This window comes from Xenopus tropicalis, chromosome 7, assembly GCF_000004195.4.
Source record: "Xenopus tropicalis strain Nigerian chromosome 7, UCB_Xtro_10.0, whole genome shotgun sequence".
Taxonomy (NCBI): domain Eukaryota; kingdom Metazoa; phylum Chordata; class Amphibia; order Anura; family Pipidae; genus Xenopus; species Xenopus tropicalis.
Window position 1 is genome coordinate 129,690,515 of NC_030683.2, and position 24,125 is coordinate 129,714,639.

Sequence of the window (24,125 nt, forward strand, 5' to 3'; positions counted from 1 at the left end):
TTGGACCTTCCTCAGGAGTGGGCTTGGACATTCCTCTGGAGAGGGTTTGAACCTTCCTCAGGAGTGGGCTTTGACCTTCCTCAGGAATGGGTTTGGACCTTCCTCAGAAGTGGTCCTTGCCCTGAACTCTTTAAGGAGCTCTTAGTGATTGTAGAGTTTTCTGTTGGAGGTTCTGGCCAATGGGTTGTTGCTATGTATAAGTGTGCGTGGATGACATTAGCAATTGACTGCCACTTGGTCAAATTATCTACAATACTAGGAAAATGGTAATGAACGCTCTATAAAGAGCCTGCAGAGCAGAAGATCCAACAGAACCCTCGCGTCTCCTCATCCCCCTCCAAATACCATCACCTGCCCCCAACAATCAGGTCAAAAAGGTACGAATCAACTTGATAATAATAGGTGGGGCTGAAACCAGCGGTCGTTATGGAAATGCCACTCCTTTTTCTTACAATGGAACTAACATACCTGTAATATTTTCCCCCAAACTGTAGTGGATGTAGAATACATTGCGGGAAAGGGTTAAGGCAATGCTCACATTTATTTCACTGATTATCTGTCTTGTGACTTTTGTTTAGCATTTTAATTCTGCTCTCTGCCACTAGGTGGAGCATACAGTGAAAGCTACCACTAGAGAAAAGCTTCCCTGGGAGGTTTTGGAATGTGGCACTGCTGCAAAAGCTCCAGTAACAATAAAAGCATCCCCGGTGCACGGAGAAACCCCGTTTCCTTTGCAACTGCCTCTTGTGGCCCCCACTGAATTCAACCTAAGGCTTAGAGACCCTTACCGGGGGCATAGGACACATTTATAGACTTAACAAGTTCAAAATCTGACCTGAAAGAGTCTATGGCAGGAGATAAGTGAGACCTAAGTGCTGTCCATACCCAATCAACATTAAGGATAAATCCAGGGCCACTATCAGAAAGAAGAGTATTCAGGGACCCCAGAGACATAAAAATGTGTCATTTTAAAGGAGGACGGTGCAAATGGGGGAGTTTCTGCAGATTGTGGGCGGAGTTTTGCTATAATGGGTGTAACTGGGGTGGACCAGGGGCGTGGCCAAGAGTCCACAGGTCTTTTTTTCCCACTATTTTACTTGTTCTGACTAGAGGCCCAGGTGTCCAATAAGTTTGGACTTTAGTAGTAAGGGGCCCCACAGTTCTAGATAAGTCTTTTGCTAATATGGACTATTTTTTAATATCCACTATAGTTTGGTAGATTCTATTTTTTGGCACTGGTTTGGTACCACTGGTTAGAACCGGCACCGTTAGTATGGCACACAAAGTCATGCATGGAGCCTCGCGGATCATCTCACCAAGGTCCCCCGGGCTGCTGAACGGCTGACTGTCAGAAGAAGATTTCAGGGAGAGAGAGGTCTCCTGTTGGGCGGTGGGTCGTCCGGCGCCGGCGGCTTGGAGGCTCTCATGAATCAGTTGGGGGGAGAAGCCATCATGGCAGAATGAGAGACAGCTCTGCTGGAGCAGGGATGGACGCCTGGCCCCCGCACCCCTAATTTTTGTTGTGCTGACAAATGGGCCGACAGATAGGGATGACTGATGGAATCAAGGAAATGAATGGGGGGGGGGGGGAGAGAGAAAAGGGGAGGACCATTATTGTCTTATAATTACTGGTGAACCAAAACCCTACAGTCGGCCCTGTCCCCCCCTTCCCTGAGTGTCCCTGGCCCATTGGACCTCTGTGTTCTGGTTAATAATTCATCTGTTTCTGGTTAGAGATGAAACCAGTGGTGACATGAAAAATATCATTTATTTCCCCCACGTATTAAACCCCATTCTGTCACTTGGAATTTGTCAATATCAATATTTTATGGAGAAAGTGAAACATTTAAAACTGAACATCGGAGCTGAAAGTGACCGTATCGGTGCCGTAAGTCTTAACCGTGACATTTTTTGTTAGGGTGTAAGCTCCCTGGGCAAGGAAGTGCCCTTAATGGGGTTCTTCACTTTTAGTATGATGTAGAGAGTAATATTCCGAGACAATTTGCAGTTGGTCTTCATTTTTTATCATTTGTAGTTTTTTCATTATTCTAGTTTTTGTTCAGCAGCTCTCCAGTTTGGAGTTTCAGCAGCTATTTGGTTGCTAGGGTCCAAGTTACCTTAGCAACCAGGGAGAAGTTTGGCTTAGAGGCTGATATATGAATAGGAGAAGGACTGAATAGAAAAATAAGTACTAAAATAATAACAATAATACTGGAGCCTCACAGAACAATAGGTTTTGGCTGCCGGGGTCAGTGACCCCCATTTGAAAGCTGCAAAGAGTCTGAAGATGAAGGCAAATAATTAAAAAAACGATCAAATATAAATAATGAAGACCAAGTGAAAAGTTGCTTAGAATAGGCCATTCTATAACATACTAAAAGTTAACCTAAAGGTTACTTCTTATACAGGTATGGGATCCCTTATCCGGAAACCCGTTATCCAGAAAGTTCTGAATTATGGAAAGCCCGTCTCCCATAGACTCCATTATAAGCAAAGAATTCTAATTTTAAAAAATTATTTATTTTTTCTCTGTAATATTAAAAAACAGTATCTGTACTTGATCCCAACTAAGATATAATTACCCCTTATTGGGGCAGAACAGCCCTATTGGGTTTATTTAATGGTTAAATGATTCCCTTTTCTCTGTAATAATAAAACAGTACCTGTACTTGATCCCAACTAAGATATAATTACCCCTTATTGGGGCAGAACAGCCCTATTGGGTTTATTTAATGGTTAAATGATTCCCTTTTCTCTGTAATAATAAAACAGTACCTGTACTTGATCCCAACTAAGATATAATTACCCCTTATTGGGGCAGAACAGCCCTATTGGGTTTATTTAATGGTTAAATGATTCCCTTTTCTCTGTAATAATAAAACAGTACCTGTACTTGATCCCAACTAAGATATAATTACCCCTTATTGGGGGCAGAACAGCCCTATTGGGTTTATTTCATGGTTAAATGATTCCCTTTTCTCTGTAATAATAAAACAGTACCTGTACTTGATCCCAACTAAGATATAATTACCCCTTATTGGGGCAGAACAGCCCTATTGGGTTTATTTAATGGTTAAATGATTCCCTTTTCTCTGTAATAATAAAACAGTACCTGTACTTGATCCCAACTAAGATATAATTACCCCTTATTGGGGGCAGAACAGCCCTATTGGGTTTATTTAATGGTTAAATGATTCCCTTTTCTCTGTAATAATAAAACAGTACCTGTACTTGATCCCAACTAAGATATAATTACCCCTTATTGGGGGCAGAACAGCCCTATTGGGTTTATTTAATGGTTAAATGATTCCCTTTTCTCTGTAATAATAAAACAGTACCTGTACTTGATCCCAACTAAGATATAATTACCCCTTATTGGGGCAGAACAGCCCTATTGGGTTTATTTAATGGTTAAATGATTCCCTTTTCTCTGTAATAATAAAACAGTACCTGTACTTGATCCCTTATGCAGAAAACCCCAGGTCCCGAGCATTCTGGATAACAGGTCCCATACCTATACAGAGTAATAAGGGGGGCACTTTTCTACCATTCCCACCCCCCTGAGACTCCACCAGTGCAGTAAAGTATATATATATATATCTATATAGCAAGTTTCCCAGACTCGCTTTCTGTCTATGACATACCTGGGGGATCCCTATGCCAATGCTTCTGCACCCCGGGGGGCACCTACCTCACTTATATGGCCTCTGCCTTTTTAGAAGCTGAAGAACCGGCCAATGGGGGGGGGGTTTAACTGCAGGGTCATAAATCATATTATCATTGTATCATCACTAACCATAAATAAGTCCTATTTGGTGAATGAAAACATTATTATTATTATTATTATAAGCAGAAACCAATGAGACCCCCCCCCCCCGGGATAAACACCCGCACCAGTAATTATAAAAATAAAGGAGAGAAACGCGCCGGGTTGCGGGTTTATCGCCACAAACGATGGTTATTTATAAACACAAACCCGCAATCGGCGCCGATCTTTCCGTTATTTAGTGCGTTCGCTCAGCGTGAATCGGAAACACACACACACGTATATAGATATACAGTCGCTCACACTTAACCCATTGCTGCCCAGCACCTCCGCATCTTTGAAGGTTCAAAAAAATTATAAAATGGGATCAAAACAAAGAACTTCCTAAAATATATATTTGTCATAGAAGTGAGAAATCTAAACGCTGTTTGATCACATGACATGGTTGTTCCTATAATTAAGGTGAATTATACATAATGCTGTTGCTTTATCCTATACCGTATGACTCCTCCCTCGGTTATTCCTATACCGTATGACTCCTCCCTCGGTTATTCCTATACCGTATAACTCCTCCCTCGGTTATTCCTATACCGTATGACTCCTCCCTCGGTTATTCCTATATCATATGACTCCTCCCTCGGTTATTCCTATACCGTATGACTCCTCCCTCGGTTATTCCTATATCATATGACTCCTCCCTCGGTTATTCCTATACCGTATGACTCCTCCCTCGGTTATTCCTATACCGTATAACTCCTCCCTCGGTTATTCCTATACCGTATAACTCCTCCCTCGGTTATTCCTATACCGTATGACTCCTCCCTCGGTTATTCCTATACCGTATAACTCCTCCCTCGGTTATTCCTATACCATATGACTCCTCCCTCGGTTATTCCTATACCATATGACTCCTCCCTCGGTTATTCCTATACCGTATAACTCCTCCCCTCCTCCCTCGGTTATTCCTATACCGTATAATTCCTCCCTCGGTTATTCATATACCGTATGACTCCTCCCTCGGTTATTCCTATACCATATGACTCCTCCCTCGGTTATTCCTATACCGTAAAATTCCTCCCTCGGTTATTCCTATACCGTATAACTCCTCCCTCGGTTATTCCTATACCGTATAACTCCTCCCTCGGTTATTCCTATACCATATGACTCCTCCCTCGGTTATTCCTATACCATATGACTCCTCCCTCGGTTATTCCTATAACGTATAATTCCTCCCTCGGTTATTCCTATACCGTATAACTCCTCCCTTGGTTATTCCTATACCGTATAACTCCTCCCTCGGTTATTCCTATACCGTATAACTCCTCCCTCGGTTATTCCTATACCGTATAACTCCTCCCTCGGTTATTCCTATACCATATGACTCCTCCCTCGGTTATTCCTATACCATATGACTCCTCCCTCGGTTATTCCTATACCGTATAATTCCTCCCTCGGTTATTCCTATACCGTATAACTCCTCCCTCGGTTATTCCTATACCGTATAACTCCTCCCTCGGTTATTCCTATACCATATGACTCCTCCCTCGGTTATTCCTATACCGTATAATTCCTCCCTCGGTTATTCCTATACCATATAACTCCTCCCTCGGTTATTCCTATACCGTATAACTCCTCCCTCGGTTATTCCTATACCATATGACTCCTCCCTCGGTTATTCCTATACCATATGACTCCTCCCTCGGTTATTCCTATACCGTATAATTCCTCCCTCGGTTATTCCTATACCGTATAACTCCTCCCTCGGTTATTCCTATACCGTATAACTCCTCCCTCGGTTATTCCTATACCATATGACTCCTCCCTCGGTTATTCCTATACCGTATGACGCCTCCCTCGGTTATTCCTATACCGTATGACTCCTCCCCTATACCGTATGTTTCTCCTATACCGTATAACCTCTTCCTTGGTTACTCCTATACCGTATAACGCCTCCCTCGGTTACTCCTATACCGTATAACGCCTCCCTCGGTTACTCCTATACTGTATAACGCCTCCCTCGGTTACTCCTATACCGTATAGCTCCTCCCTTGGTTATTCCTATACTTATGACGCCTCCCTCGGTTACTCCTACACCTTATAACCCCTATACCATATAACCTCTTCCTTGGTTACTCCTATACTGTATAACTCCTCCCTCGGTTACTCCTATACCGTATGACTCCTCCCTCGGTTACTCCTATATCGTATAACATCCCCCTCGGTTACTCCTATACCTTATAACCCCTCCCTCGGTTACTCCTATACCTTATAACCCCTCCCTCGGTTACTCCTATACCGTATAATGCCTCCCTCAGTTACTCCTATACCGTATAACTCCTCCCTTGTTTATTCCTATACTTATGACGCCTCCCTCGGTTACTCCTACACCGTATAACGCCTCCCTCAGTTATTTCTATACTGTATAATGCCTACGGTCTCTTTAAAACTTTTATCTCTGACCCTAAAGTCGAGGCCACAGTAACAGAGGAGTCACTATAATGAGTCGGCCATTTTAATCTCGCTGGTCCCAGGCCCTGACTGGTCCCATAAAATTCCTGGTTACTATGGATCATTCACATACGGTAACACTCCCAAGCCCCGCACATATATATAAATCCTTCCCCGGGCCCTTGGGCCAATAACCAGATGTAGACGTATCTCTGGGCCCATCTATAAACTCTAAACACTGCAGAGGTCGTTATTAATTTAAGGAACTGAGCGAGTCTGTAATATTTAATGTCCTGCAGGCACGTGGGCAAACAAAGCTCCACATGTGAAGCAGCCAAGAATTAACCTACATAATGGGAGGCTCGTGTAAAGTAGGCCATTAGGAATGGGGGGGGACATAGGAACACAGCCGGCCAGGGCCAGGGGAAGACTGGGGGGGTTTCGAAGATCTAAGCGACTATGGTGGTCTCTAGGTTGGATGTAATGGCTAAGTGCATATTCATTATACCCCCCCCCAGATGGGGCGGTGGCAAAACCAATGCTCAATTTCAGGTTCGGGGGCAGATGTCATTAAAGGGGATATAACCCCAACCATAACGCTGCCCCACTGCGCCCCCTAGTGTTGCTATAGTCGTAATTCTAGATGCAAGGAAATCCCCCAATGAGAATTCTACCGAGCAACAATGTGAGTGTAAGTGCAAGAGAAGTGACCAATGAGAATGCTGATTCCCTGTGTCAGGCCCCTTGCTGGTACCTTACATATAGAGATAATGATGGCATTTTCCCCTCATTATATGGCACAGGAATCAGACATGGGGATAAAGGGACAGACTTGTTCAGTGCTGGGAAACTGTGCTTATTGCTCCCAACTCCAATTGCAGGAACAGAGAACAGGGAGCCGGATTTACTCACATCAGCTGGGATTCTCATTGGGGGATTTCTTGCATTTTAATGCAGTTTTATTGGGCAATATTGCTTTAAGAATACAGCCCTGATGTTGCTGGACTACAGCTCCCAGCATGCCTCACCCTTCATTATATGTTACATTATTCTGGGATTTGTAGTCCGGCAACAGCTGAGTAACGTTTGGTTGAGCCACGCTGTGCCGCAGGGTTTAGTTCCCCTTTAGTTGATCTCAAGTTAATACCCGGCCAACAGACCAAATGTTGGGTTTGGAAAAATGCTTTTTTTTTTACTTCTTCAAACACCCAGCTGGGGGCGTCTACCCTGGGCAAACATATTCATAGTTTGGTGCCTTGAATTTCCAGGTTTAGCGAGCAATTCTGCGCCCGTGTATAGGTGCCACGGTTTGGATGGGGAAAAATGACATTTTATAATATTTATTTTGATGCCCATAAATCCCATATCCTCGCGGTTTCTCGGTCGATACAGGGGGGAGGAGCTTATGCCCAACTAAGGGTCCTTGTAGGGTTTAGTTCCTGGAAACAGCGCTAAATGAGATGCGTTCAATTCTCCATCCTGTTGCTATGGAGACGCCGAAGAAGGGTCTGCTGATCGGTTTCCCCTACTGAACATCTGTTCAGTAAATGTGAGATGGAGCCGCGTCCGGCCGGAGACAACATTGACCAAGAGATCATGGATCCTGGAGCGGCCTCGTCCCATTGGTTCCCCCACAGATTCTTCCGGGAGTCGATAATGATTAAGTTAATAGAACAAAAGGGCTTGACGAACTTCAAAATGCAAAATCTAATTGCACTTATTGATGGCGGCGGTGGGGGGGGGAGACGGCGGTGGGCCATCATTAGCCATGCTAAGGCCGTTAATGATTTGGAAGCAGGGAAGAGAAGCCAAAAGGGGGTCAGGGGGATGCTGGGAGATGTAGTTTAACAGCGGCTGAAGGGCCATTGTGTTGGGCAATTTGCTCCTTATCCCGAAAAAAACAAACCCCTCCCTTTCCCTAAGCGCCACCCTTTGAGCAGCTCATTGTCACTGAATTGATTGGCTTCTCCTTTGCTCGGCAGAACCAGGAAGTGACAGGAAGTGCTAAAGTCGAACCGGTTTTATTTTCTAGTTTAGTGCCAGAAATGAAAAAAATAAAAGATTTTTCCTAATTTAAACAATAGGCAAATGGTATGTGCAGCACAGGCTATGTCAATAAGGGGTTAATACTGTGGCTTCAACAGTAGAACATTTGATCAGAAAATGATTGTATTAATTATCCCAGTTCCCGCGCTTCTGTCACCCCCCCCCCCCAACAAATGCTTATAGAAGGGCAGCATGATTTTCTATTTAATGGGGTTGTTCACCTTTTTACTTTAGTATGATGTAGAGGGTGATATTCTGAGACAATTTGCAATTGGTCTTCATTTTTTATTATATGCAGGGTTTGAGCCATTTAGCTTTTTGTTCAGCAGCTCTGCAGTTTGGAGCAAACTGGTTGCTAGGGTCCAATTTAACCTAGCAACCAGGGAGTGGTTTGAATGAGAGACAGGTATATGAATAGGGGAGGGGCTGAATAGAAAGATAAGGAATAAAAAGTAACAATAACAATAAAACTGGAGCCTCACAGAGCAATAGGGTTTGGCTGCCGGGGTCAGTGACCCCCATTTGGAAGCTGGAAAGAGTTGCTAGGGTCCAAATGACCTTAGCAACCAGGGAGTGGTTTGGATGAGGGACAGTTATACGAATAGGAGAGGGGCTGAATAGAAAGATAAGGAATAAAAAGTAACAATAACAATAAAACTGGAGCCTCACAGAGCAATAGGGTTTGGCTGCCGGGGTCAGTGACCCCCATTTGAAAGCTGCAAAGAGGCAGAAGAAGAAGGGAAATAATTCAAAAACTATAAATAATAAAGACCAATTGAAAAGTTGAAAAGAATAGGCCATTCTATAACATACTGAGAGTTAACCTGAAGGGCAACTAGTTTTATTGATTATCCTACTGATCCATGGACAGTACCATTTTTTACTAGGGATGCACCAAATCCCGGATTCGGTTCAAGATTTGGGTCAAATCCAGGCTTTTTTTAAAGGATTCAGTTTCGGCCGAATCCAGTGGAACAATTTTTTTTTAACCCCTTCCGATCCTAATTAACACATGTTAATTAGGTTTTGGTTCGGGATTCGGCCGAATCCTTCAGGGTGGGTTTGGGGGTTCTGCTGAACCCAAAAAACTGGGTTCGGTGCATCTCTACTTTTTACAGGCGTTGAGTCTGGAATCTCAGAGGGTAGGGCATCAGGGGCAAACTGCCCTCCAACTACCCCATTCACTGCATGATTTGCCCGCCCTGCGCTGAGGGGCAAGGAATGGGCCCTATGAAGGTGCAGCTTGGGGGTAATTGTCTGCACATTAATTCTGGCAAAATCCCTTTTTAAAAAGGATCAAATATTGGTTAAATGAAAAGAACCAGGTAAATCCCAAGGTGCCGGTTGGCCGGTGTCCCCGAGGTTCTACCTGAGCTTCTGGATCTGCATTGTCCCCGCAGCGCAGTTCTTGGATCTGGATGGTGCAGAGCGGACTCCTCTCCTGGGCCGTAATGGGGTCACTGGGGGTGTGGGACTTGGGGGGCGGGTCATGGTCGGCGATCTGACTGGCGCTGTAAGCTCTGCGCTGATAGGCCGGATCTGGAACAAATAGGAACCCAGTAAGTTTCCAGTATATACCTTCCTACAGGTGCCTCATATTGTTACTCATTATTGATATATATATATATTAGTGATGTGCGGGTCGGGCAGGTTGGGGCACAACTTAAATAAGCCCCGCCTCTGGCTTCTGCGGCATCTATTTATAGACTAGACCTTGTAGATTGTAATGATATAGACGTGCGTAGGGTTGCCACCTCTGCCAGGCAGGGGACAGGCAGTGACGTCACAGGGGAGGGGAGAGGCGGGGCCGTGATGTCATGGGGCGGGGAAGAGGCAGGTCATGCCATCACTGGGCTACAATGTGGTGATTGTCAATTGGCTGTTCGCCGTGTCAATCTCAGTGAGTCCGGCCTGGTTTTCCTAATTTGGGCACCCAGGCAGGAGTTTTTGACCTGGACAGCCCTTCTGGCAACCCTAGCCGCACCCTCCTGGCCCCGCCTCCTCTGACATAGGCAGGGCAGGCTTGGGCCTATCAATAGAGGGGGAGCCGCGGGATGGTTCAGGCATGAGTTTAGGAGGGGACGGGTTAGGGTATGGGTTAGGGTATATGGGTTAGAGTATGGGTTAGGGCTAGGGTTAGGGCTAGGGTTAGGGCTAGGGTTAGGGCTAGGGCTAGGGCTAGGGTTAGGGTTAGGGCTAGGGTTAGGGCTAGGGTTAGGGCTAGGGTTAGGGCTAGGGTTAGGGCTAGGGTTAGGGTTAGGGCTAGGGTTAGGGCTAGGGCTAGGGTTAGGGCTAGGGTTAGGGCTAGGGCTAGGGTTAGGGTTAGGGCTAGGGTTAGGGTTAGGGCTAGGGTTAGGGCTAGGGTTAGGGCTAGGGTTAGGGCTAGGGTTAGGGCTAGGGCTAGGGCTAGGGTTAGGGTTAGGGTTAGGGCTAGGGTTAGGGCTAGGGTTAGGGCTAGGGCTAGGGTTAGGGTTAGGGCTAGGGTTAGGGTTAGGGCTAGGGTTATGGCTAGGGTTAGGGCTAGGGTTAGGGCTAGGGTTAGGGCTAGGGTTAGGGTTAGGGTTAGGGCTAGGGTTAGGGTTAGGGCTAGGGTTAGGGCTAGGGTTAGGGCTAGGGCTAGGGTTAGGGTTAGGGTTAGGGCTAGGGTTAGGGTTAGGGCTAGGGTTAGGGCTAGGGCTAGGGTTAGGGTTAGGGCTAGGGCTAGGGTTAGGGTTAGGGCTAGGGTTAGGGCTAGGGTTAGGGCTAGGGTTAGGGCTAGGGTTAGGGCTAGGGTTAGGGCTAGGGTTAGGGCTAGGGTTAGGGCTAGGGTTAGGGCTAGGGTTAGGGCTAGGGTTAGGGCTAGGGTTAGGGCTAGGGTTAGGGTTAGGGCTAGGGTTAGGGCTAGGGTTAGGGCTAGGGTAAGGGCTAGGGTTAGGGTTAGGGATAGGGTTAGGGCTAGGGTTAGGGTTAGGGCTAGGGTTAGGGCTAGGGTTATGGCTAGGGTTAGGGCTAGGGTTAGGGCTAGGGTTAGGGCTAGGGTTATGGCTAGGGTTAGGGCTAGGGTTAGGGCTAGGGTTAGGGCTAGGGTTATGGCTAGGGTTAGGGCTAGGGTTAGGGCTAGGGTTATGGCTAGGGTTAGGGCTAGGGTTAGGGCTAGGGTTAGGGCTAGGGTTATGGCTAGGGTTAGGGCTAGGGTTAGGGCTAGGGTTAGGGCTAGGGTTAGGGTTAGGGCTAGGGTTAGGGCTAGGGTTAGGGTTAGGGCTAGGGTTAGGGCTAGGGTTAGGGCTAGGGTTAGGGTTAGGGCTAGGGTAAGGGCTAGGGTTAGGGCTGGATGTGGGTCGACTATTTTTCAACCCGCACATCGCTAATACAGATTTGTTCCTTGGCTTGAAGAATCTCCTTGTTGCCCAGTGTTCCAAGGCATAACTGGCCATACTCAGCAAGATCCGCTTATTTGGAGAGGTCTCCACCTAAGGTGGGCGATATCGGGCTTATTCGATCGAATTAAGCCTGATTTTGCCCAATGGGCATAGGCGCCATTAGACTGAGGACTGCATCAACGATCCAATGATCTGATGGAAAATCGAACCTGCCTGATTGAGGTATTGGTTGGACAGGCCCATCGGGGGTGCCCAAACACGGCTGATAAGCTGCTTAAATTGTCCAAAATCGCCAGTTAAAATCTGCCCGTGTATGCCCACCTTAAGATGATGCCCATGAACCCCCCTACGTGGCATTCTGGCTCTGTACTACAAGTCCCTCATATGTATAGGGCATTAATATATGTATAAACAAGCACTAACCTGTGTCTGTTTCCCCAGCTGCCCCATCAGGAAAGTCAGGCCCGTGCCCCAGCGGCAGGCTGGCATCTTGGGGGCCCCTAGAGCCCCCGCTTCCGGAGGAATCTTGCGACTGAAAGAAAACAGAGCTTCCGGACTCCTGTGAGCGCATCATGCTGTACCTCCTCCTCTTGTCCTACAGGGGGCAGAAGCGGTAAAATGGGCAGGGAGGCCTACTTGTAGTTCAGCAACACCAGAGCTACAGGTTGAATGTTTGTGGTTCTCTGATTGTTCTGAGACAATTTGCAATTGGTCTTCATTTTTTATTATTTGCAGGTTTTGACCTATTTAGCTTTTTGTTTAGCAGCTCTCTGGTTTGGCGTTTCAGCAAAGAACTGGTCGCTAGGGTCCAATGTAACCTAACAACCAGGCAGTGGTTTGAAAGAGAGACAGGAATATAAATAAGAGAGGGGCTGAATAGAAAGATAAGGAATAAAAAGTAACAATAACAATAAAACTGGAGCCTCACAGAGCAATAGGGTTTGGCTGCCGGGGTCAGTGACCCCCATTTGAAAGCTCAAAAACTATAACAAATGAAAAAATGAAGACAAATTGAAAAGTTGCTAAGAAAAGACCATTCTATAACATACTAGAAGATGAACCTCCCCTTTAATGCTTCCCTTAGACATAATGGTTAAACGGTATAGTGGCCCAGTATTTATCCAGAGCCCAGTTATTATATATATATATATATAAAGATATTATGTGGGACCCTGGTATAAACTGAAATCTAACAGCGCCACCTCTTGGTGAGAAGTAATTGTGATTTCTCTGCAACAAAATAATATAAATTCTCACATTCACATCATTGGGGAAAAGCTGAGCGCACAAGGCACCGTCTCTTAACAACATCAAACTAACACCTCTGTGTAAACAGCCCCCCCCCCGCCCTAAGGCCCCTTAGATACAAACTTCCTCGCTGTTTAATTAGACACCCACGCAATTGCACCAATGACGCCCCCCGCCCCACAGAGCTGTGGATTCACTTCAATAGCCCTTTGTACAAGAAAAACTGATTTTCACACCATTACGGTTTAGTGCACAAAACGCATCAACAGCTGCGGCACATTGGGGTCAATTGGCAATTATATTGGTTTGGAAGAGATCAAGTTGTGATTCTGGCTTTACAGGCTGCGGCAAAACAACCCACCCCCCCAATGATAAGGATAAATATTTAGCTGCTGGTTTCAGCCGGAAAGTCAACCTGGGGAATAATTATATCCAACTGATTCACCAGCTTACAGATATATAGAAACATTGGGGTAACAGTCACCCCGCTATAGTTCCAGGGGTACCCAGGGCACAAATAAGCACTCACCCCAAATCCCCCCCTAACTGGCCTTCAGGCTGGGCCCCCTTAGCCCATAACAAGGTTACAGATATATAGAAACATTGGGGTAACAGTCACCCCGCTATAGTTCCAGGGGTACCCAGGGCACAAATAAGCACTCACCCCAAATCCCCCCCTAACTGGCCTTCAGGATGGGTCCCCTTAGCCCATAACAAGGTTACAGATATATAGAAACATTGGGGTAACAGTCACCCCGCTATAGTTCCAGGGGTACCCAGGGCACAAATAAGCACTCACCCCAAATCCCCCCCTAACTGGCCTTCAGGCTGGGCCCCCTTAGCCCATAACAAGGTTACAGATATATAGAAACATTGGGGTAACAGACACCCCGCTATAGTTCCAGGGGTACCCAGGGCACAAATAAACCCCCAAATCCCCCCCTAACTGGCCTTCAGGCTGGGCCCCCTTAGCCCATAACAAGGTTACAGATATATAGAAACATTGGGGTAACAGTCACCCCGCTATAGTTCCAGGGGTACCCAGGGCACAAATAAGCACTCACCCCAAATCCCCCCTAACTGGCCTTCAGGCTGGGCCCCCTTAGCCCATAACAAGGTTACAGATATATAGAAACATTGGGGTAACAGACACCCCGCTATAGTTCCAGGGGTACCCAGGGCACAAATAAACCCCCAAATCCCCCCCTAACTGGCCTTCAGGCTGGGCCCCCTTAGCCCATAACAAGGTTACAGATATATAGAAACATTGGGGTAACAGTCACCCCGCTATAGTTCCAGGGGTACCCAGGGCACAAATAAGCACTCACCCCAAATCCCCCCTAACTGGCCTTCAGGCTGGGCCCCCTTAGCCCATAACAAGGTTACAGATATATAGAAACATTGGAGTAACAGTCACCCTGCTAGAGGCCTCTCTTCCCATGGTACAAACATGGCACCTGAATGCTCAAGAGGCCCCTCTTCCCATGGTACAAACATGGCACCTGAATGCTCAAGAGGCCCCTCTTCCCATGGTACAAAGATGGCACCTGGATGCTCAAGAGGCCCCTCTTCCCATGGTACAAACATGGCACTTGGCATCTCAAGAGGCCCCTCTTCCCATGGTACAAACATGGCACTTGGCATCTCAAGAGGCCCCTCTTCCCATGGTACAAACATGGCACTTGGCTGCTCAAGAGGCCCCTCTTCCCATGGTATAAACATGGCACTTGGCAGCTCAAGAGACCCCTCTTCCCATGGTATAAACATGGCACTTGGCTGCTCAAGAGGCCCCTCTTCCCATGGTATAAACATGGCACTTGGCAGCTCAAGAGACCCCTCTTCCCATGGTATAAACATGGCACTTGGCTGCTCAAGAGGCCCCTCTTCCCATGGTATAAACATGGCACTTGGCAGCTCAAGAGGCCCCTCTTCCCATGGTATAAACATGGCACTTGGCAGCTCAAGAGGCCCCTCTTCCTATGAGATACAGATATTTACAGCCATTTTAATCTTTAAGAACACAAAGGGACTCACCGATCGAGGGTTGGACAGGTACCGGGAAGTGTTACACACAACGCCATATCCCACCAGGCGATCTCCTGGAAAAAGAAAACTGGAGCTGACGGGGGAGATCAGGACCTCAAAACTCTCTGGAAACACCCATTCCACTGTGACATCGCTCAGCACGGGGGCCATGGACTTCTTCAGGGACTGTAACATCTAGAAGAACATGGAGGAGAAGATAGAAACTTTTTTCAACTTTAATAGAAGACAATGTCCTCCTCCAGGTCTAGTAACCCATGGCAACCAACCAAAAGGTAGATTTTACTGGTCTATCATTTGTAAGCAAACATCTGATTTGTCCTTATAGATGATTAGACCTACGTGTAAATGCTTTATCATAGCCCCCCCCCCCCACACCCTAACATTCCTTTTCCCCAGATATATCATAAAAACCAACCAGTTATGTGGATTTTATTTATCATCCAATGAAACCAAATGTTAGTGGTTGGTCCATTAAGCGATTCCCCAGACTATTAGCACCATCCAGTGAGAACATATTCCCTGCTTTCCGTGTTATTTATGAAGCATCTGGTTCAAAATGCCCTTAATCTCCCCAACGCTCAATAAAAGCCCCACAGCATGAGGAGCGCATCCGAGAGATTCCCCCCCCCCCCCCCCCCCCCACGCGGCTAACAAATCTAATTTCATGTTATGGGAGAATGAGAGGCTTCCAGCGAAAAATGAGATTTCCCGGGGAAAGGAAGCGAGAAGAATTAAACCCAATCAGATTAAGTTGGACTTTATTTGCCCGGTGATAAATACCCCCCTCATTGGCAGCAGAATGGAATAGCCTGCACCCTGCTAATGCCTTTCTGTTTGTTTCTCTACAGTTACTGAAACTATAATTATCTGCTTAAAGAACTAAGCCAAGGAGATGCAGCCGGGCTGCCCAAGGAGATCTGCTTATCGAGCTGCAGGCAGAGAAGCTTCAATCCAATCTATTGCCCAGAGGCAGAACTGCCCAATGTTACATTACAGACCAAAATGTAGTCAGGGGCTTCTAAAGACATGAAGATGGGCAGGTCCACACGTTGGGTTCTGCTGGTAAATGTAACAAGGTATAGAAACGACTCAAGGGATTAGTAGAAACCAAGGAAGGGATTCATAGGAACCAAGGAAGGGATTCATAGGAACCAAGGAAGGGATTCAAAGGAACCAAGGAAGGGATTCATAGGAACCAAGGAAGGGATTCATAGTAACCAAGGAAGGAATTCATAGGAACCAAGGAAGGGATTAATTGGAACCAAGGAAGGGATTCATAGGAACCAAGGAAGGGATTCATAGGGACCAAGGAAGGGATTCATAGGAACCAAGGAAGGGATTCATAGGAACCAAGGAAGGGATTCAAAGGAACCAAGGAAGGGATTCATAGGAACCAAGGAAGGGATTCATAGGAACCAAGGAAGGGATTCATAGGAACCAAGGAAGGGATTCATAGGAACCAAGGAAGGGATTCATTGGAACCAAGGAAGGGATTCATAGGAACCAAGGAAGGGATTCATAGGGACCAAGGAAGGGATTCATAGGAACCAAGGAAGGGATTCATAGGAACCAAGGAAGGGATTCAAAGGAACCAAGGAAGGGATTCATAGGAACCAAGGAAGGGATTCATTGGAACCAAGGAAGGGATTCATAGGAACCAAGGAAGGGATTCATAGGAACCAAGGAAGGGATTCATAGGAACCAAGGAAGGGATTCATAGGAACCAAGGAAGGAATTCATAGGAACCAAGGAAGGGATTCGTAGGAACCAAGGAAGGGATTCATTGGAACCAAGGAAGGGATTAATTGGAACCAAGGAAGGGATTCATAGGAACCAAGGAAGGGATTCATAGGGACCAAGGAAGGGATTCATAGGAACCAAGGAAGGGATTCATAGGAACCAAGGAAGGGATTCATAGGGACCAAGGAAGGGATTCATAGGAACCAAGGAAGGGATTCATAGGAACCAAGAAAGGGATTCATAGGAACCAAGGAAGGGATTCGTAGGAACCAAGGAAGGGATTCGTAGGAACCAAGAAAGGGATTCATAGGAACCAAGGAAGGGATTCATAGGGACCAAGGAAGGGATTCATAGGAACCAAGAAAGGGATTCGTAGGAACCAAGAAAGGGATTCATAGGAACCAAGGAAGGGATTCATAGGAACCAAGAAAGGGATTCATAGGAACCAAGGAAGGGATTCGTAGGAACCAAGGAAGGGATTCATAGGAACCAAGAAAGGGATTCGTAGGAACCAAGAAAGGGATTCGTAGGAACCAAGGAAGGGATTCATAGGAACCAAGGAAGGGATTCATAGGGACCAAGGAAGGGATTCATAGGAACCAAGAAAGGGATTCGTAGGAACCAAGAAAGGGATTCATAGGAACCAAGGAAGGGATTCATAGGAACCAAGAAAGGGATTCGTAGGGACCAAGGAAGGGATTCATAGGAACCAAGGAAGGGATTCGTAGGGACCAAGGAAGGGATTCGTAGGGACCAAGGAAGGGATTCGTAGGGACCAAGGAAGGGATTCGTAGGGACCAAGGAAGGGATTCGTAGGGACCAAGGAAGGAATTCGTAGGGACCAAAGAAGGGATTCATAGGAACCAAGGAAGGGTTTCGTAGGGACCAAAGAAGGGATTCGTAGGGACCAAAGAAGGTATTCGTAGGAAACAAGGAAGGGATTCGTAGGGACCAAAGAAGGGATTCGTAGGAACCAAGGAAGGGATTCGTAGGGACCAAGGAAGGGATTCGTAGGAACCAAGGAAGGGATTCGTAGGGACCAAGGAAGGGATTCGTAGGAACCAAGGAAGGGATTCGTAGGAACCAAGGAAGGGATTCGTAGGGACCAAGGAAGGGATTCGTAGGAACCAAGGAAGGGATTCGTAGGAACCAAGGAAGGGATTCGTAGGAACCAAGGAAGGGATTCGTAGGGACCAAAGAAGGGATTCGTAGGGACCAAGGAAGGGATTCGTAGGAACCAAGGAAGGGATTCGTAGGGACCAAGGAAGGGATTCGTAGGAACCAAGGAAGAGATTCGTAGGGACCAAGGAAGGGATTCGTAGGGACCAAGGAAGGGATTCGTAGGGACCAAGGAAGGGATTCGTAGGGACCAAGGAAGGGATTCGTAGGGACCAAGGAAGGGATTCGTAGGGACCAAGGAAGGGATTCGTAGGGACCAAGGAAGGGATTCGTAGGAACCAAGGAAGGGATTCGTAGGGACCAAGGAAGGGATTCGTAGGAACCAAGGAAGAGATTCGTAGGGACCAAGGAAGGGATTCGTAGGGACCAAGGAAGGGATTCGTAGGGACCAAGGAAGGGATTCGTAGGGACCAAAGAAGGGATTCGTAGGGACCAAGGAAGGGATTCGTAGGAACCAAGGAAGGGATTCGTAGGGACCAAGGAAGGGATTCGTAGGAACCAAGGAAGGGATTCGTAGGGACCAAGGAAGGGATTCGTAGGGACCAAGGAAGGGATTCGTAGGAACCAAGGAAGGGATTCGTAGGGACCAAAGAAGGGATTCGTAGGGACCAAGGAAGGGATTCGTAGGGACCAAAGAAGGGATTCGTATGGACCAAGGAAGGGATTCGTAGGAACCAAGGAAGGGATTCGTAGGGACCAAGGAAGGGATTCGTAGGAACCAAAGAAGGGATTCGTAGGGACCAAGGAAGGGATTCGTAGGAACCAAGGAAGGGATTCGTAGGGACCAAGGAAGGGATTCGTAGGGACCAAGGAAGGGATTCGTAGGGACCAAGGAAGGGATTCGTAGGGACCAAGGAAGGGATTCGTAGGGACCAAGGAAGGGATTCGTAGGGACCAAGGAAGGGATTCGTAGGAACCAAAGAAGGGATTCGTAGGGACCAAGGAAGGGATTCGTAGGAACCAAGGAAGGGATTCGTAGGGACCAAGGAAGGGATTCGTAGGGACCAAGGAAGGGATTCGTAGGAACCAAGGAAGGGATTCGTAGGGACCAAGGAAGGGATTCGTAGGAACCAAGGAAGGGATTCGTAGGGACCAAGGAAGGGATTCGTAGGAACCAAGGAAGGGATTCGTAGGGACCAAGGAAGGGATTCGTAGGGACCAAGGAAGGGATTCGTAGGAACCAAGGAAGGGATTCGTAGGGACCAAGGAAGGGATTCGTAGGAACCAAGGAAGGGATTCGTAGGAACCAAGGAAGGGATTCGTAGGGACCAAGGAAGGGATTCGTAGGGACCAAGGAAGGGATTCGTAGGGACCAAGGAAGGGATTCGTAGGAACCAAGGAAGGGATTCGTAGGGACCAAGGAAGGGATTCGTAGGAACCAAGGAAGGGATTCGTAGGGACCAAGGAAGGGATTCGTAGGAACCAAGGAAGGGATTCGTAGGGACCAAGGAAGGGATTCGTAGGAACCAAGGAAGGGATTCGTAGGGACCAAGGAAGGGATTCGTAGGAACCAAGGAAGGGATTCACAGGAGCTCAGGAAAAGCATCAACTAGGAGAATCAAGAACTCAGCTGATCTAGGCCCTTTATAGAAGGACTGCTGATACCTGACCATAACCAGGTAGGAGGTGGGAACAGAGGAGGAGGCAGCAGATGCTTATAGGGATGCAGGAACCCCATAGCTCCTAAAGCCCCTAGTGGCTCCCCAGGGGAACACACTGACAGCCAAGGTCCAGTAACCTAGTTATCCCTCGTTGGGTACCTCAGTGATGGTGGGATAAGGGGGTGGGAGGGTCTTTTTTATAAACCTGCAATTTGCAGAGCAGTACTAACCCTCTGTACTCAGTGCCGTAGCTGGAACAGCACAACATGTTCTCATTTTCCCTGGCAGCGGGCACCGTGCCCAAACACGGCAGGCTGGGTGGGATACAACTTTCCCCATATTGGGCTCTGCCAATACACTAATAACTAATAAACCTGCCTCGGTGCCGTAACCCATAGCAACCAATTACATTTGTTATCATTTTACAAGTTGTAGTACGATGACGGAAATTAATTTCTGATTGGTTGCCATGGGTTACCGTTCTCGCTCGGGTACCTTGGGCTGGAGCCTCTCCCCCTCGCTCAGGAATTCCGCGCTCCCTTTGGATACACTGGCCACTCCCTGCACCAACCTCCGACAGGCATTCTGGCCAATCCCAAAGCTGTAGCACCTATAGGGGGGGGGGGGGGGGTAAAAAGGGCAAAAAATGCACTTTCTTATAATGATAAATAATTGCCTGGTGGGGAGATAAGGAACGGTAAAGGGATATTCTCATTTGAGTTGCTATCTGGTTGCTAGGGTCCAATTTACCTTAGCAACCAGGAAGTAGTTCGAATGACAGACCCCCCCACATTGTACCTGGTGAAGGATGAATGGTGGCGAATGAGTTCAATAACTTTGCCCGTGTTACTGACAGCCCCGTCGGTCAGCAGGAAGAGCAGCCTCGGGTACCCCCGGCACACCGGCTGCCGGAAGATCCAGTTGAGGGGGGATAAGATGTTGGTCCCCCCCATATCAGCTCGAAGTCTCTTGATGCTGTCACAGGCGATGGCCACACTTTCCTAGGGTAGAACATAGGCACCATCATTATATTATGTCATATTAAGACACACCCTTAAATCCATATGGCTCCTCCTCCCCTGTGGATAGCACAGCAACACCCAGCATATAATTACACACCTTAGGGACCATTTAATGGCTATTTCCAACTGCTAACAAACTCCCAGAAAAAACTGCCAGCCAGGTTCATCTCCCACAGGCAGCATAGGGCAAACAGAGTATGGCACACACAGGCAGCATTGGGCAAACAGAGTATGGCACACACAGGCAGCATAGGGCAAACAGAGTATGGCACACACAGACAGCATAGGGCAGGCACAGTATGGCACACACAGGCAGCATAGGGCAGGCAGAGTATGGCACACACAGGCAGGGTAGGGCAGGCAGAGTATGGCACACACAGGCAGCATAGGGCAGGCAGAGTATGGCACACACAGGCAGCATAGGGCAGGCACAGTATGGCACACACAGGCAGCATTGGGCAGGCAGAGTATGGCACACACAGATAGCATAGGGCAGGCACAGTATGGCACACACAGGCAGCATAGGGCAGGCAGAGTATGGCACACACAGGCAGCATAGGGCAGGCAGAGTATGGCACACACAGAAAGCATAGGGCAGGCAGAGTATGGCACACACAGACAGCATAGGGCAGGCACAGTATGGCACACACAGGTGGCATAGGGCAGGCAGAGTATGGCACACAGAGGCAGCATAGGGCAGGCAGAGTATGGCACACACAGGCAGCATAGGGCAGGCAGAGTATGGCACACACAGGCAGCACAGGGCAGGCAGAGTATGGCACACACAGGCAGCATTGGGCAGGCAAAGTATGGCACACACAGGCAGCATAGGACAGGCACAGTATGGCACACACAGGCAGCATAGGGCAGGTAGAGTATGGCACACACAGGCAGCATAGGGCAGGCACAGTATGGCACACACAGGCAGCATAGGGCAGGCAGAGTATGGCACACACAGGCAGGGTAGGGCAGGCAGAGTATGGCACACACAGACAGCATAGGGCAGGCACAGTATGGCACACACAGGCAGCATAGGGCAGGCAGAGTATGGCACACACAGGCAGGGTAGGGCAGGCAGAGTATGGCACACACAGGCAGCATAGGGCAGGCAGAGTATGGCACACACAGGCAGCATAGGGCAGGCACAGTATGGCACACACAGGCAGCATTGGGCAGGCAGAGTATGGCACACACAGATAGCATAGGGCAGGCACAGTATGGCACACACAGGCAGCATAGGGCAGGTAGAGTATGGCACACACAGGCAGCATAGGGCAGGCAGAGTATGGCACACACAGAAAGCATAGGGCAGGCAGAGTATGGCACACACAGACAGCATAGGGCAGGCACAGTATGGCACACACAGGTGGCATAGGGCAGGCAGAGTATGGCACACAGAGGCAGCATAGGGCAGGCAGAGTATGGCACACACAGGCAGCATAGGGCAGGCAGAGTATGGCACACACAGGCAGCACAGGGCAGGCAGAGTATGGCACACACAGGCAGCATAGGGAATCCCCTGAACTAAGCACAATTAAGCAGGAACAGCCCCCTAAGTTTTCTCATAGCCTGTACAGAGAGATACCATAAAACTATGGCACATAGGGATTCCCCTGTACTAAGCACAATTCAGCAGGAACAGCCCCCTAAGTTTGCTCATAGCCTGTACAGAGAGATACCATAAAACTATGGCACATAGGGATTCCCCTGTACTAAGCACAATTCAGCAGGAACAGCCCCCTAAGTTTGCTCATAGCCTGTACAGAGAGATACCATAAAACTATGGCACATAGGGATTCCCCTGTACTAAGCACAATTCAGCAGGAACAGCCCCCTAAGTTTGCCCATAGCCTGTACAGAGAGATACCATAAAACTATGGCACATAGGGATTCCCCTGTACTAAGGACAATTCAGCAGGAACAGCCCCCTATTTTTGCTCATAGCCTGTGTAGGGAGATATCAAAGGTATAATACTGGGTGTTCACCTGAATCAGGAATCGCTAGGCCCCCTTTATATACAGCCTTTTGCTCTAAGTGTCAGTGTTAAGAAATGTTCTGTAGTTTAGGCCTGACCCCCTATTACTGCACTAAGGACTCCCCTTGCCCCGCCCACAGCTAGATGAATAGTGAGTATCACTGGGATGTGCAGTAGAACTATATGTACATTCTGCCTTTGTGTTGAGAAGCCTCAGAACAACTCCCTGAATGGTACAGAAATAAAAGCAGAGAAAATTGTGTCATTTTATTCATTTTTGGGCAAAAAGCCATTTACCAGCAGAGAGAGCAGGGGAGCAGATTGCAGACTAATTATACCAGGAATTCCCTTCCCTTAATCTGAATGTGACTACAGCGGGGGATTAAACTGCCTGAACTGGGGCACGGGCTGCCCTGGGTATAAAGGGAGGGCAGGGATCATTACAGCGCCTGCGCTCCATCTACTGTATCCCATAGCCATAAAGCAGGGCACGACTGCTGCTTACAGTGGGGGGATCAGATAGGATCTGTGCCACTGTGACAGAATGCTCTGTTATACAGATAGCTAGAATCTCAGCCATAAAGCAGGGCAGGACTGCTGCTTACAATGGGGGGATCAGATAGGATCTGTGCCACTGTGACAGAATGCTCTGTTATACAGATAGCTAGAATCTCAGCCATAAAGCAGGGCAGGACTGCTGCTTACAATGGGGGGATCAGATAGGATCTGTGCCACTGTGACAGAATGCTCTGTTATACAGATAGCTAGAATCTCAGCCATAAAGCAGGGCAGGACTGCTGCTTACAATGGGGGGGGGATAGGATCTGTGCCACTGTGACAGAATGCTCTGTTATACAGATAGCTAGAATCTCAGCCATAAAGCAGGGCAGGACTGCTGCTTACAATGGGGGGGATCAGATAGGATCTGTGCCACTGTGACAGAATGCTCTGTTATACAGATAGCTAGAATCTCAGCCATAAAGCAGGGCAGGACTGCTGCTTACAATGGGGGGATCAGATAGGATCTGTGCCACTGTGACAGAATGCTCTGTTATACAGATAGCTAGAATCTCAGCCATAAAGCAGGGCAGGACTGCTGCTTACAATGGGGGAATCAGATAGGATCTGTGCCACTGTGACAGAATGCTCTGTTATACAGATAGCTAGAATCTCAGCCATAAAGCAGGGCAGGACTGCTGCTTACAATGGGGGGATCAGATAGGATCTGTGCCACTGTGACAGAATGCTCTGTTATACAGATAGCTAGAATCTCAGCCATTTTCAAAACAAACATTACAGCCCAGAAATGTACATGTATTAGAACTGAGCCCATTATCAGCCTATATTTATATCACACTGAGTTACAGTCTAATTACACTCACTGGGGTCATTGTCATCAGGGACCAATTAACCCGCCTGTATGTTGGTTTTTCTGGACTGATGGAGGAAACAGACATGGAGGTTCTGGTTCCAAATGATCGGAACAACTCCCCGCAACCTCCAACTCTGCCAGCAGATGGCGATGTACCTCCACTCAGTCCCACCTTACTGTGTATCACTACTGACTTATAGCGCTGGGTTATTCTATAACAGAGAGAAGCTTCCCCGGCACAAATCTGCCAAACTCCCACAGACAGACAGATCCTTCCATACAATCCCACTAATGCACCTTGTTCCCTGCCTGACAGTGTAAC

General features: G+C 47.7%; 1 protein-coding gene across 1 annotated transcript in view; it reads right to left on the reverse strand.

The window, feature by feature from the left end:
* The window catches only part of vwa5b1 (von Willebrand factor A domain containing 5B1), an 89,798-nt gene that overhangs the window by 18,556 nt on the left and 47,117 nt on the right, over nucleotides 1–24,125 (reverse strand). The window contains exons 10-15 of the mRNA XM_031906011.1: nucleotides 20,232–20,434; nucleotides 19,929–20,043; nucleotides 14,902–15,087; nucleotides 12,043–12,214; nucleotides 9,630–9,799; nucleotides 1,317–1,554 (exon numbers count right to left, since the gene is read on the reverse strand). Coding sequence (XP_031761871.1) covers nucleotides 1,317–1,554; nucleotides 9,630–9,799; nucleotides 12,043–12,214; nucleotides 14,902–15,087; nucleotides 19,929–20,043; nucleotides 20,232–20,434 — 1,084 coding nt within the window. The remainder of the gene's footprint in view (nucleotides 1–1,316; nucleotides 1,555–9,629; nucleotides 9,800–12,042; nucleotides 12,215–14,901; nucleotides 15,088–19,928; nucleotides 20,044–20,231; nucleotides 20,435–24,125) is intronic.